A 14917-nucleotide genomic window follows, 5' to 3' on the forward strand; every position below is an offset into this window, starting at 1 on the left:
TTTTGGTTTTTTCCCGCTGGCTTCTTAATTAAAAAGTGTCTCAAACCCCCCCCCCCCCCAAAAAAAAGAAGAAAAACAGAAAACTTGGAAACTGCGGTTTATTATTTTACAAAGATATCACATAGAACTACATATGTACTACGCCATTAGATTTTTCTACACTTCTGTAATTTAGCTGGAAGCAAGAATTATGTACTCAAATTATTTACACTTACTGGCTTACGTTTGATTGCATGAGATAAAAACGGACCATGAAGGTGAAGGCTGAGTCTGTGGAGAGTGAAACTAGGGTTTAAGCCGCAGGCTCTCATCTGTGGATAATCCAGATATATTTTCACCAAAATTCAGTCATACTTTATAAATGTAATTTAAAGCAGATTATCAACAGACAAAAAAAAAAAAAAAATAGAAGTTTTAATTTTTTTATGATGACACAATCGAATATGTAATGTTCTCCAAAAACACAAAAAATGGGCTGTGTAGGCTTGATTCTTGACAGATGAGCCAATAAAATGCAAGAGTCAGGCAACACTAATGCCTTGCAGCCGTGTTCACTGGGGAGAGTAGGGAGCAACTTAATTAGCGATGAAAGGGGTCATGCGTGCTTGAAGGAGCCGCGTCTAAAGGAACCTGACTGAAAGTTAGACCAAACTCTGCAGAAGAGCATCAGGAAAACAACGAGGAGGAGCGTGAGAGGGGGGGGACTCACTGGAAATGCTTCTCCTCTCCCAGTGTGATCCCACTTCTGGTGAATCTCAGCCTGTAGGGAATGTCGCTCTGCACGGAGCAGCCAATGGTGGCAGGCTGCATGTAAAAGCCCCTTACCACATTAGGCATTCTCACAGCTGGGGGATCTACAGGAAGGAGGAAACAAAAGGTTAAAAGGTCACGGGGCAGATGGACAAGGTGTTGACGTGGGTGAAATATTTCCGCGAGGATTGCTGGTTGTAGCCTTGCCTGGAATGATGTTGGTGTAGGAAACACTCGACAGTCTCTGGAAGCGGAAGCCAGATTCGTCATTGCCCGTTGCCTTGATGAAGAAGCTCTGCGGTGGGGTGCGGAACTCCGGGAGAGTCCACAACCCTTGTTGGCCGAGGTCAGAGGGCAGAGATACGGGGATGGTGCGTAAGGAGCGTCCCGAGGCAGACATGAGCTCCACCTGGCTCAGGTAACCCGGCGGCTTCAGGCCGGTACATTTTAGCATGACATGGGCTGGGAGTCCTGGGTGGGGAAGGGGGGAAGGAAATATCAAGCGTCAAACACACTTTCTCCTTTTCATAAAAATGTAACTGCTAATAGAAGCCTGTCAGCACCTTTGACTGGTCTCTCTCTGGTGTGGTTGAACTCTGAGACAGGCAAAGTCGAAAAGCCGGCCCGGAAATCTAGACTGCTGACCCCGGTGACCCTCAGAGTATGGCGCCCACTGCAGCTCACCTTTAAAAAGGTGAGCAGAGTTTAATTGGCCAACTGTCGAAGAAACCAAAGAATACATTTTGTGTCCACTTTTCTCAAGTCAAAGTACCTTGAGTTTCCAGAATCCGGGTCTCGGAAACTTCAGGTTGATGACACGAGCCGAGTTGGGAATATTCAGCAGTTCCTTCAGGCCCTGCTCAGCACCAACGACTCGACCTTGAGGAAAGAAGCGAAAACAGAGATTATTCACGGTAAAGGTGCCTTGTGAAAGACTTTTACAAGGCACATTACAAAATATACATTTTACCATTTTACATTGTTTTTCAATCAGAAAAATATGGCATGCATTGTGTTCACCTTGTCAGCAGTTTGAAGGACCCAACTTTTGGGCCTAAGAGTTTTTCGAGAATGTCTCTTCCAGTTTTGGCCATCTAAAGAGTTTTTGTTCCCCCAGTCTTCTTAACAAATTATCTCCAGCTCTGCCAGATTGGACGGAGACCATCGCTGAACAGCAATATTCAGGCTCCAGAGATCTAATCATCAACTCTGTTCAGCTTCCCTGACGTACAGGACAATAGCCTCCCTGCCACATGAAGCTGCCCCCACTGTGTGTCATCATGAAGATGGGCAGGGTTAGCTTCCTGCCAAACGCAGCGTCTGAATGCAGGCCAAAAAGTTATGTTTTAAGCTCATCTGACAAGAGGATCTTCTTCCAAAAGTATGCTGTGTTCCCTACATGGCTTGAGGCAAACTACAAACTGGGCTTCTTCTGGCTTACTTCAACAGTAGAAGACATTTTTGTGGAATGCACATCTACTATTTCCCCCTCTCAGCTTTAGATGTGGATCTTTGCAGCTCCCCTAGAGAGTGAACCATTGCTTTTTTTGGCTGATTTCTGATTATTGATTCCCTTTCCCGGTGTGTGAAGAAATGAACAAGTATTGACAGGATCGATTCATTTTTGGAAGATGGATTGAACAGTCCTCTGAGAGACGCTGAGAGTAAGACATTCGGAATAAACAATCAATCAGTTAATAACATATTAAATTAAGTCAGTAATTTTCATTCTGATTATCAATATTTTTTGAAGGGCGATTTTGTTTACAGAGACTTTGTAATCCACGTAATTCATGGTTTCGCTTGTGGGTTGTTTTTATTTCCTCTTTATTTATTATTTTTCTTCTAGCTAAGTGTTCTTTACAAAATTAAACTTTTGAGATTGCCTTTGAGGGCAACGTTGCATTTTTGTGCCATTGTCAACATTAATTGAAAACGGTCTCAAAACAACAATATTATCATTCATCGCAATAATTTCTGGGGCAATTCATCGTCCAGTAAAATGTTTTATCGGCACAGGTGTTTTTGAGAGTTTATGGTATTGTTCCCTGACTTGTCTGTTTTGTATTGAGGGCCACAATGACTCTCATTAAAATACATTAAATTTGTGGCTAAAAGGAAAGAAAGAAAATGTGTAAAATGTTGATACCTGTGCAAACCACAGTAAAATGTGTGTTCAAATTTTAAGAGTCACTCATTATTCTGTGAATGTACAAGAAAAGATGGGAGGAAGCAAACTGCGTAACAACCGTAGGGGTCACTGAGCTCGATTTGTGGCGCCGGTCCGCTGAGTGAGACGGTGACCTCCCTGAGACTGGGGTCAAAGGGCACTTCCCACTTGTTTTCCTGGGCACTGTCGTGGTTAGAGGACAGCAGGTGGACTTTCATGGCCTGAACCGTCTCTTCTACCCACTTTAGTACCTGACAGGAGAGGAAAAACAGAATTTTACGACCAAAAACAACAACAAGAAAAAAAACTTATGTGCAAAGAGACGTGCTCATCATCCGGCTAACCAGAGGTCTCCCTTCTTAACTTAAAATACACAACGCAGGAACCGGAAGGACTTTTCCTGGCACGCCTTCCCTTCCCTGCTCTTTGTCTTTAGACTTTGCTTTCATCACTAAAGTATTCCAGAGAGAGGTTTTTGCCTAAACAAAGGACAAGTGAAACGTCTCAGCTGTCAAACTGATAACATACAGTTTTCTACACTCTCAAGCATATATTCCCAGAAGAGCGTCTCTCACAGTGGAAGTATTTCAGACAGTAGTCTTTCTCCGGCTCTAATGAATCACAGCTTCCTGCTCGGAACGGAAAAGCATAGCTGGATCTGGGGGTGGCAGCGCTGGCTGTGTTTTAGAACCAAACTTGCATATTGAGCTGAACTTTTTTTTTTTTGTCCTCGGAACAACCTGACTAAGGATAACAGAAACAGAGGTCGCTGACTGTAACCCACTCCCCCCCTCCCGCCCCACACTTTTCTAGGGAAACCATTAAATTTAAAGGGAAAGGTTCAGTCAGGTGGTGACACACTCGGCTCACTTAGTCATCCCAACGCGCAGCGTGAAAGTTATCCAAACACTGAAATAACCACGGACAGGTTGATTGTACCTAATTGCAAAAGCAGTAATTACTCAGAATATCAAGTCACTCAGAAGCTCTCGGGAGACGCATCTGACATTATAGACTTTCAGTTTTGACAGCTGTTTTACTCTCTATGTGTAGTAATTGTGATGGTATTGATTCCCACATTTTCCCAGTTTTCTTCTCTTTTTCCCCAGAAATGGAAACAGAAGCCAGAGACATTTCCCAGTGTCTCCTTTCATTGGCCACAACAGACCAAAACTCTTCCATCTTCTGAAAGCTTAACAAGCAACTGACGTCTAGTGTTTATTTTAACCTCGCAGGCATGTTTTCATGTCGAAAGCCGGGCCGTGACACGTCATTTCCAGAAATATATTTTAGGAAGTTTAAAACCAACAGAAGATAAGAACAAATTTTTAAAACGCAATCATCAAATCTCTTCTTTTTTTTTTTTTTTTTCCCCTCTATGTCGTTTCAATTGAGTACTGACAGCAGCTGGTCTCTCTTTGAAAACTGGAAACAGCTGTAATGACTGCCACATGTGCAGCCATCACCAGCAGAACAGGAAACTACAAACCAAGATGTCCTACATCTGCCTCGGGACGGACGGCTGGACGGTGACCGCTGCTGGTTCAAGTCAAGACCGAAGGGAGGAGTTGGTTTGAATCCGCTCAGGGCTCGGATAAAAGGAAGCAAAGCCCAGAGACGGGACGACTCGCCGTCCAGGCCTCGGCAGGGCTCCGCGGCCTCTCCCCGTCTCAAACGCCGGGAAGGCGAAAGATCACACATCCTGCGTAACCTCATCCCGCGAGTCTCAGATGAATGGGCCTACAGGAAGGACTCCCCTCTGTTAGTCGAAGCAGCTCAACAGATGAGTCAGGGAAGGAGAGGTAAGCACAAGCTGGATTGCCCCCATCATCCCCCCTGACTCATCCACGTATGAGAAAAAAATATGTATCCACGCTGCGGTTAGGAAGCCTGACTCCAGACGTCCCGGTGGGCAGGGGTCAGTTTAGTCTTTACCCAGGTTTAAACACCGCAACCGCAGACATTTTGCTGTGAAATGTCCTGCTACAAATAAGAGTGGGCCGCACCAGATGGAGCCCCTGCTCCTTTCTCGGCGGGGGCCTCGACACGCAGAGACCGCTAGAGAGAGGCAGCTCAGACTTAAGAGTGGATATTACCTACATTTCATTTTATGCATGAGAACCATTACCACCCCCTTCACTCACTACCGAATCCACATGATGAGGAAACCAGAAGGGCAACAGTACACGCAAATATGCGCACCTTTCTCCTCGGAAAAACACGAACCCGTCAACCAAATTGTGTTAATGAAATCAAATTCGACCACTTGATTGGCTAATTTAATGCTGATCGATATTTCCTTGCGTTTAAATATGTATTTGTAGTTTCCTTCCACTCAGTCAAGATCTGAAGAGTCTACATCTTTTGTTTGTTTGTGCTGTTAACAGATTATTCTATTCCAGCTGTGGATCTCTGCAGCTCCCCCAGAGTTACCATGCATCTATGAGTTTGCGTGGTTCCCTATGTCTTAATAAGTTACTCCATGACAAGTTTTGGATTTTTTAAAACTCATCTAACCCTGCTTTCGGCTTCTCCAAAACATTCTCCGACATGTCTGCTGTATTCTTTGGTTTTCTTAATTAAGTTATCAGGATTCTTTACTTAGGTAAGGTTCAGTTTAGTGGTTTCAGAGTGACGGGGGTTAAATAGATATGGATAACGCACTTTGCAGAGATTTATTTGTAAAGACACATGAAAACCACGTAATGCTTTTCTTTTCCTTGTAATTATGCACTAGTTTCTATTGACTATTACATAAAATCTAAATAAAATGTGTTGAAATGTTCAGTTTTAGTTACCTGGAAGCCCGCAAATAATCAATTAAAAGTCAAAGCCCTCGTGTATAAACAGAATTTTAAAGATTATTATAAAATGTACATTTCACACTCCATCACAGCAACATGAGCTCTTCCTCCCCGTATGCACATTCTCTCTCAGATCCCAACCAGTCAAACGTAAAGGCTGTGTTATATTGAGAGTAGAGGGAGCTGTAGTGTGAGGACACTGAGTCGATGCCACTAAGCAGCTGCGTTGGAACGAGCAAAACCATTACAGAGCGTATCCTGGGATTAGAGCGTAACATAAGTGCTCTGTATTAACTTCCTCTCTGCACACAGAAAAAAAAGGACTCTATATCTGTCATTTGTGTGCACATTATTAAACTGTTATTAAGGGAGAACATTTTGGTCAGAGCGGTAGCGCTTTTGAGGTTTTTATGGATTAAAAGATTTGCAACATTTTCTAAAAATGCGTGCCACACAAGAAGTGTAATCGAAACGGATTCAAGAAAATAAAACAAGTACGCGCAAGCGTGTAACCGTACACCGAAGATCTGCTTGAATACTTGCAGCAGTCAAAAGTTAGCCGTCCGGAGGTGGGGTGTTGGAGCGAGACTGGACCCACCCTCCTAATACTCCCGTCACACACACACAAAAAAATCACGTTCAGGCTCTCTTTAAACAGCTGGCAGGATTATGGTGTGATAATGAAACGAGCTGCCCCACACGCAGGCGAATGTATGCTATACGTACAAGCAGGAGCTGACAGGAAACAGACCCACACACGCACACACACACAAACACTGGAGAGTTCACAGGTTCAGTGGGCCACCAGGATCCAGAACCTCTGGCTTCAGCACAGCGCTACCCAGCCATCTCCTGTGTTGACATGCAGGATACCAGTGTCTCTTCCAGAGGAAACTCTGGCTTCTTTTACGTCTGACTGGGAAGCGAGCCCCAGTTGTCTTTGGCCCCAGAGAACAGGGAGGGTTGCGGGGTCGGGGGGTCGCAGAGGGGGGGGGCGGCTTCTGGTACAAGCTCCTTCCGATATAAAAGAATCCCTCAGCCGTATCGTATGAACAGGAAGTTTTAATATCGTTTGATTAGACTGAATGAAATTGCTGCTGTAGCAGTCTGATAGGCTCTGTGCCTGTTCTTCTGCTGCTGCTGCTGCTGCTGCTGCTGCTGCTGCTGCTGCTGCTGCTGCTGCTGCTGCTGCTCTTCTCCGGACCGGCAAGTAAATAAAACAGCATGGAAAGCTTGGACAACCCTGGTGAAAATGTATGCAGCTATGAATAGCCGTGTAACTACCAGATGGCATGATTGCATTACATATAAGCTGACACATTTCATTCAACAAAAAAATAAAAATAAAAATGCAGGCAAGAATATTAGGTTTCCGTTTTTTATGGGTTCACAAAAAAGCTAACAAAAATGAACTAGTTTTATTGCTTTTTTATTATTATTATTAACACCAAAATGGGCTACAGGAAATGTTCCTAAGCAGCTTGAGGCTGTACAGGCATCACTTCTGAACATTCCTCTGTTAGTTTTATGCACAAAATATAATTAAAGTGGATATATACACATATGGAGCCACGCTTCCCTAAAACAGAAGATGACAACCATAAGTGGATGACGACATGTCACCTGGATCTGCAGAGCACCACTGTCTGCTGCAAACAGAAGATAGGCTGTTTTCTTGGCAGAACAAGTCATTCTAATTGGAACGTGTTGAATGGATGTGTGATCTCATGCGGACAACACCGAGATGACGGCAGAAGCAGCGTTACCTTTTCCAGATATTTAGCTATGATTAACAGTATGGCCTCTCCAAACCTTCCCCCAGCAAGTTTTCCCTCAATAATTAGCTGCAGCAAAGGATTTTTTTTTTTCCTCAGTGTCTGAGCTAATTAAAAAGAGATTATACATGTCAGTATTCTGACTTCCCCTACAAACACCACGCAGCTTGAAGAGCCTTTATAAAACCAACTAAGTGACAGAAAATGAATGGGGTGACAGGCAGTGTCCTCTGATTAACATTTTTACACCTGCATTACTCCACTATACTCAAACTCTGAAGAGAAAAGCAGACTGATTTTCTCTTTCAGCCACTTCCATTCACCTCCGCTGTGTTTCACATAACCACTGGACAGCTCTCTGCTGCAATATATCCCCATTAAATCAGCGCACCAATACTCTTAAAAGTCTTTCTAATCTAAAGTGGACAGACAGACCTCAGCCTGACCCTACCTTTCATGGTAACTGTCACTTTACGATTACATAAGGCATGAAGGACACAGCTACCTGGCGGTGCTCGGTAACCTTATGCTCTTCATTTCCTTTGTGGAGAACAAATCTATAGCTAGACAGCTCTATAGACGGAGACAAAGAGAGTTTATTGCTGCTGACTATTGAGATATCAGTTAAATATAAATGAGTGCCTGATGGCGATTTCTGTTTACAAAGTCCTTATTTTAATGAGCCGAGCCAGGAATGTAATGCTACATCATTGCACGCCGCAGCATGTTTCCACGAATAGGATAAAGATGAACAAAACGCTGCAGAGTGCCTGATCTTCAATGTTGCTTCAACTCATTAATTTTACATTAAAAAATTAGATGCTTGAGTCTGTTCTGTCACGGTCTTACCTCGTTCACCTGCTGCTTGTCCAGGTGAAAGATTTGTCCTGAGGAGGTGGCGGCGATCTCCTCGTACGCCCTGTAGCCGGGCTGAGAGCGGTCCCCGCAATCTCCGGTCAACACAAATACAACCTGACGACACAGAGTCAGGCAGGTTTTTTTTTTTTTTTTTAAAGTTGCAGATCAAAAAAAACAAAGAAATGGAAATGGCTGGGAAAAAAAACACATAAGTCTTTAAAATGTAAGTAAATAAAACCTGAAAGGTGTGACGTGATTTCTGACGAGTCTCTTTTTCAGGGATAGTGAAGCCTTTTGAAGTTAATGAGAAAAATGATCTCTGCCAAGATTTAGATAAATTCGAGGTTAGAATGACCCAGTCAAAGTCCAGGCTGAAGTCCAACAGAGAATCTGTGGCAGAACTTACTGAAGATAAATCATTTCTCTGTCCAATCTGAATGAGGCTGAGCTATTTTGCAAAGAAGAATGGGATAAAGTTTCTGTCTCTACAGATATGAAAAGCTGGCAGAAACAGCCATCAAAAGAACGTTTTGACTCACACGTTTCAGGTTTTCACTTGAAAGAAAAAGAAAACAACATGTCCCTTTTCGCCACTTTGTGTACTCTTATTATCCAGATCTTTATTTTTTTTAAAAATACACACAAATCTCTTCTAAATCTGCGCATTGCAGCACAAGTTTTCAGTCTTAGTACCTGTGATTGACGGAGCTGCACCAGTCGCAGAACGTCTCTTTTCAGGCGGAAGTCTTTGGCCCGGGCATCGGTGAAAACATAGATGAAGGATCCTGGCAGTGAAACCTCTAAGGCCTTCTTTATAGCTCCTATGCTCATCTCAGGGCAGTCGCCTCCACCCTGTTTGACAAGAAGCACATTTACTCGAGTTGTGTGTGAAGGATGTCAGGATCCGACTTTTGTTGCCGACAGTCAGGATGAACGTGTCAGATCTTGCAACGCGTACACATTATTAACATAATACCAATGAACACAGCAGCACATCCTCTTGTTGGAATAAATAAATACTGTTGACCTCATCTGCAATTTTTGCTGATGTTACTCTTTGTTCAAGAATTTACCATAATCACCTGATTGTTTTGTTTGGTTGGTATAGAGGAGCTAAATAAATACAACTGCTTTGTGTGTTTTCTTTCGCACCTGGACAAACAACTCTTGCAGATCCTGCTGGAACTTCTTCGGGTCAGTGGTGATGGACACAGGGCCGATATCTGCAAAGGTGAAAAAGGTCATCGAGAGGAGATTTACCTTTATCTTTGACGACATGGAGCACTCAAGATAAAGTCATCTCAATATCTTCTGGTTGCAGAACATTCGTCATAACCCCACCAGAAGGAACTATTTAGTTGTCCCCTCTCGGCAGATTCCAGTTTTGCCTCCTTGCGTGTTCATGTTGCAGTGATAATGAAGATTAACTCCGCTTTATTTAGCTCAGCTGCTAAGAACAGTGACAAAATCAGATAACCAGCAGCCTAATTAATAAGGACCCAAATGATGAAGCCTGTTGTGCTCGGCATGGATCTAATTTGTACGCTGGGCACAGCAGAGGGTTGATGCACTAACAGAATTAATACATTTATTCTTTCTTTTTTCTTGAACAGTTCACTGAAACCTGGCCAAAGCCTCACGGACAAAGACGGAGCAGTCACTTTCTGCCGCCGTCAGCATTTTCATCCGAGCGACTTCCCAAAGGACTGGAGGAGCAGCAGGCGCAAGATGATGGATAAAAGCCAGTTACAGCCTGATGCTCACTTTGACAGTCTCTGCAGTCAGTCAGTGAAGCAATAAACATCAGCAATGACACAATGAAGGCATTGTTCTTCCTATTGAACACTGCTGCTGCCGCTCTGACAAAGAAGACCCCCATCAGGTAGGGTGGAGCCTCGTGAGTTCTGCCTTGCGATTGTTATTCCAACTATCAAAAAGAACCACTCTGACATGAAAAACAGAGCTTGCAGACGTGTGTCAGGCTGATGATATTTCATACTTGATCACAATCTTTTTTTTTTTCTTTTTTTTTCCCCCAGTATTGCTGCCTTTCAAGTTGCCTTACTCTTCCTCCTCCTCCTCCTCCCCTTCCTTGTCGGTGCCTGTAAAACACTGACAGCACTGTCACGACTCTTTGTTTGTCAGCCGCTGCCGCTTCTTTGCAATCTTGGAGGTTTACAAGGTCCCCGAGGGCAGGGCACATTAAACACAGACAGCATGTGTGGTGTTAGTCCCCACCACCCCCACGTGCTCTCCCCAAGGCTGGCTAAACCGGGGGCAGGGGGAGCGAGAGGGGGGCAGGAGCTGAGAGGGTTTTCCGGAGACTGTGGTGTGGAGGGGGGTAACTGGGGGTTAGCAAGTGTGTGTATGTATGTTTGTGTGCTTAGAAAGGGGGTGGGGGGGGGGGAACGACTGGGGTAATTACACACAAGCAGCCGGCATATGCTTCTCATCAGAGCACAAACACCACTGGAGGACTCTTATTTTCAAGCTGAAGCTTTTCCAAGAAGAGGACAGATGCTGGTGGGGGAAGACGCTTACCTGTTACTCTACAGAACTCCGGCTTTCCTGCTCCACGCCTGGCTGGTTTGATAAACTTGATGTGGCATAAAATGGAAGTAAGTTTGACACCCCTTTGACATACTAGCAAAAAGTGGTGCAAACATATAAAGTTCTTTGCAAATAAATATCTGAAAACTGTTTCAAGTATTTAGATTTAGCCTCCTTTAACCCTAATACAATCAACTACAATCAACTGGCTTGAGGATGCTTAGTAAACAGAGCAACCATCAGACAGTTGAGCGATAAAAAGATCTGTTCAACCCACCCATGTGGACATGAAAAGAATCAACAAACACAAACAGCCGCGAGGTGCAAGGAGAGTCTGGAGGAGACAGCAGATAACTTTGGCTTAGGTGTGAGAATCTGTCGATACAATAACCGCAGGTTGTTCCTCAAGAAGAGACGCATAAAACAGAATGTATGAACACAATGAAAATGCAGGAAAAGGAGAACAAAATTTAACTTTTTTGGTTCACACATAGTGTGGCTACGTGGACGCAATCGCCTTCGTGAGGCAGAGTGGTGGCAGCATCATCCTATGGGGAAGCCAAAACTCTTTGGAGCTGACGAGAAGATGCAGCTACATGTAGAAAAATCTCTCAGGTGCTGCAAAAGATTTAAAACAGGGGCAGAAGTTCACGTTCTAAGACGACGACTCTAAACACGCAGCCGGAGCGACAATGAAACGGCTCAGATCAAAGCATATTTATGTGTTGGAATTACCCAGCGAAGGTCCAGACGTCTAGTTAAGAATCTGTGGGATTGAAAATTCCTGCTCACATATGCTTTCCATCTAATCTGTCTGAGCTCAAGTTGTTGTGCAGAAGTTTCACTTTCTAGATGTGCGAAGCTGGCTGGCAGAGACAACAAGTAAATCTGCAAAAATGTGGCTCAACAAAAATATTTTCTGAGGATGCTGAATTTGAATAGGCTACGTCACAGGTTATGATGTAAAGGCTCAGGTGAAAGAAGCGCTTTAAATTCAAATTATCTGTCGCATCAAATCAGAATAAAAATACATTGAAGTTCTTGGCTGTAGCATGACAGAACCTTAAAAAGTTGAATGGGTATTAATACTTTTTTCCCAGGCTTGCTAGTTAGGACATTGTAGGAAATAAACATGTGAAGTCTTTGCAGCTTTCTGGAACCGATTTGTGTCTGATTAGACCGTACCTGGGTCGTGGAAGGGGACCAGGACAAAGTTTTTGATGGGTCTGGTCCTCCGGCTGAGGGTCTTTTCCAGGATCCGTGAGGCCCCTTCAATCACCTGCTTCAGATCGTCGTACATCGAGCCGGTAACATCGAACACAAAGGCCAGCGTTGAGGCACTGTCACTGGGCTCATCAACCTCCTCAAACCGGGGGAGTACCAAGGAGTCTGCCAAGAGTCTGTGCACGCTGATAAGGAGCGCCAAGACCAGGCACTTCAATAAGGAACCGAACATTTTTTTAAAAAAATATTATTATTCCTCCAAAATTTACAGCATTTGTCCACCAGAATAAAAGTAATAAATAAAGCGAAGAAAGAACATAAATGGAAAAAAAAAAAAAAAAAAAATATTTAAATGGCCGTGGGACGGCTCCAGGTAGATGGAAAAGTTCTCTGGAACACCACGGCTCCCCTGAAACGCATCGAAATCGGGTTTGAACAACTTCCACAGCAGAACATCCGTGCGTAAAGTTTGGAGGAGCGTGAGGACTGGCTGTGCGCTGGAGAAAGCCCCAGGAGAGCTGGTGCTCTGACGCTTCAAACCGGGGGCGGAGATGGCATTAAAAAGTTCGCAAGACCCAACCTGCTTTTTTTTTTTTTTTTTTTTTCCTCCGCGTGTGTGTTTGTAACACGACCCCGCTGGCTTAAACAATCCAACATTGAGTTTGATTTGCTCCAAGAATCGCGTGGGGGCCCCTTGTGACAAGGTTTTAGACAGATTTCCGCGCATTACGAGTGGGTCTGCAGTCCGTATATTGAACTCGTTGACAACATTGTCTTAGTAACAGCCGCCTTTTTAAAAATAACCGGGGTTTATATTCAGCTTGACACCGGTCTAATTTTATATGTGGTCCCCGCTGAGAAGTGGCCTCTTGGTGAGTGGAATATCAGGGTCCTCCCATCTCCATCTAGGTAGAAATGTTAGATTATTAATCACGACAGTGTTTTTATATATAAATACAAATTTAATTAATAAGAAAAAAAAAGACAGGACTTACCAAGCTATTCGGCGGTGGTTCTAATAGAAATTAGTCTGGTGCTTCATGTAATGAATGGATATTTGTATAGGTACAATTAAAATGTCTTAAAATGTACAATTAAATGTACAATTAAAATAAAGAAGTGAAATAATTAGGAGAACCTCCTGCAGGCTGGACATATGTTGCAAAATATTAAGAAATTCCAGAAAAAAATAAAGAAAATGCTTTTTATATTTATCAAAATGCCGATTTTGGACATCTTCACATTTATATGCACGTAAAATGGCTAAAAAATCACACAGACATTTTGAAGGAGGGTCTGAAAGTCAGACATTTACGTTGGCAGCCAGTCAAATTGAAAGAGCTGTCTGAGAACTTTAGAAAGAAAATTGAAGCATGGTAAGGGGTTTAAAAGTTGAAATACTCAACAAGTGGTTAACATTTGCAAGCCTGACCAGATCTGAGCATCCCAGTACGTCACCTCCAATAAGCAGACAGAAAGATGTTGACAGAAGTGTCCAAAGAGACAACTGCTACTTTTGCACAATAAGAAAGAGAGGAATGTACAGACTAACATTTCCTTTAGAGAATGTGGACAAGACCAGGACGGAGTCTAAAGCTGTATATTTGGACACCAGAACAAAATACAACATTGCAGGAAAATAACCTAATACCAACTGTGAGGCTGGAAGTGTCATGATTTGCTGCAGCAGGACTGGCCCAGCTCACCCTCACAGAATCCACCTTGAATTCTGACATGTACCAAAATGCATGCTGGAGGAAATATGTGCCCATCTGTAATAAAATGAAAACTGAAGCAGGAATGAACCACTTTAAACTGGACCACGAGGCTAACTACTGGGGAGTGGGGCGTCCTAACTTTGTTTAGAGTTAGAAAACATTTTTAGACATAGATAATTTTGTTCTTTACATTTATTTAAAGCAACTTGTATTCTGGAAAAAATAGGAAACTGAATATTTAGCAGATTTGTTTTCACATGACTGTGTATATCCTTGTGTATAAGTTTCAAATATCCTTAGATAAGTGAAGGATAGTGTAGTATAAGTAAGTGCTGTCACATTTGAGTTGCAGCAGAAATAATTTTGCAACAACAGAGCATATCTGTGGTGTATATGGTATGTGGGATGGCTGCACCAATTCAAAGTAAATTAAAAAATTCAATGGCAAGCTAGGCTAGCTGCTGATCACATTGAGCATGGACAATTTTACTATATCAATGTAAAACGTAACACTTTAGTTTAGCACAGAAATAAATAGATGCTCGATAGTGACTGAATAATGCAAACAGGCAAAAGAAGACTTGCTTGCAAATGTTCTTGCTGCCCCCATTAGCTGTGGCGCCCTGGTTAGTGAGCCACAATACAAATATCGAGAACAGTTCCAGCATTACATGAATGTAAATGGGTGATTGTTCTCCTGCAAAGCATGTGGTGGAGAGCCAGTTCATTTTCCAAACACAAGGCCGGTGCTTCACTTTCAAACACACTCGTGTTTTACTGCACTTTTTAGTATCACATGCTACAAATACAAAAAGGCTTCGACTTTAAAATGACAGAACAGTCATAAATCTGGACATTTCTTCCTTTTGGTATGTCATGCACCGGTCTTTGATGAGAAAAAATAACAGAAAGTGACTCAATCCCGGCGAGGCCGAGAGGCTCAAAAGCCGCCAGGCGGCATCAAATCATCCATCACTGCCACATGCCACAGTTTCATGTACTTCATTGTTCATTAGTTGTACAGTGCAGGTTTAGTAAGCTGGCACATCAGAATCTGTGTTGCAAAGC

At 43.2% G+C, this 14917-nt stretch overlaps 1 protein-coding gene across 3 annotated transcripts in view; it reads right to left on the bottom strand.

Annotated features, from left to right (window-relative positions):
• The window catches only part of hmcn2 (hemicentin 2), a 64163-nt gene extending 49665 nt beyond the window's left edge, over positions 1 to 14498 (bottom strand). For all 3 annotated transcript variants that reach the window (XR_001425936.1, XM_015040197.1, XM_015040196.1), the window contains exons 1-9: positions 12093 to 14498; positions 9510 to 9580; positions 9051 to 9209; positions 8349 to 8471; positions 3000 to 3171; positions 1523 to 1629; positions 1314 to 1434; positions 958 to 1221; positions 710 to 854 (exon numbers count right to left, since the gene is read on the bottom strand). Coding sequence is in view for 2 of the 3 variants with exons in the window: in XM_015040197.1 (XP_014895683.1) it covers positions 710 to 854; positions 958 to 1221; positions 1314 to 1434; positions 1523 to 1629; positions 3000 to 3171; positions 8349 to 8471; positions 9051 to 9209; positions 9510 to 9580; positions 12093 to 12363 (1433 nt within the window). In the remaining variant the exon portion in view is untranslated. The remainder of the gene's footprint in view (positions 1 to 709; positions 855 to 957; positions 1222 to 1313; positions 1435 to 1522; positions 1630 to 2999; positions 3172 to 8348; positions 8472 to 9050; positions 9210 to 9509; positions 9581 to 12092) is intronic.
• Between the last annotated feature and the right edge of the window lie 419 nt (positions 14499 to 14917).

This window comes from Poecilia latipinna, unplaced genomic scaffold (assembly GCF_001443285.1).
Source record: "Poecilia latipinna isolate Pla-1442-1.1 unplaced genomic scaffold, P_latipinna-1.0 Scaffold499, whole genome shotgun sequence".
NCBI classification, from domain to species: domain Eukaryota; kingdom Metazoa; phylum Chordata; class Actinopteri; order Cyprinodontiformes; family Poeciliidae; genus Poecilia; species Poecilia latipinna.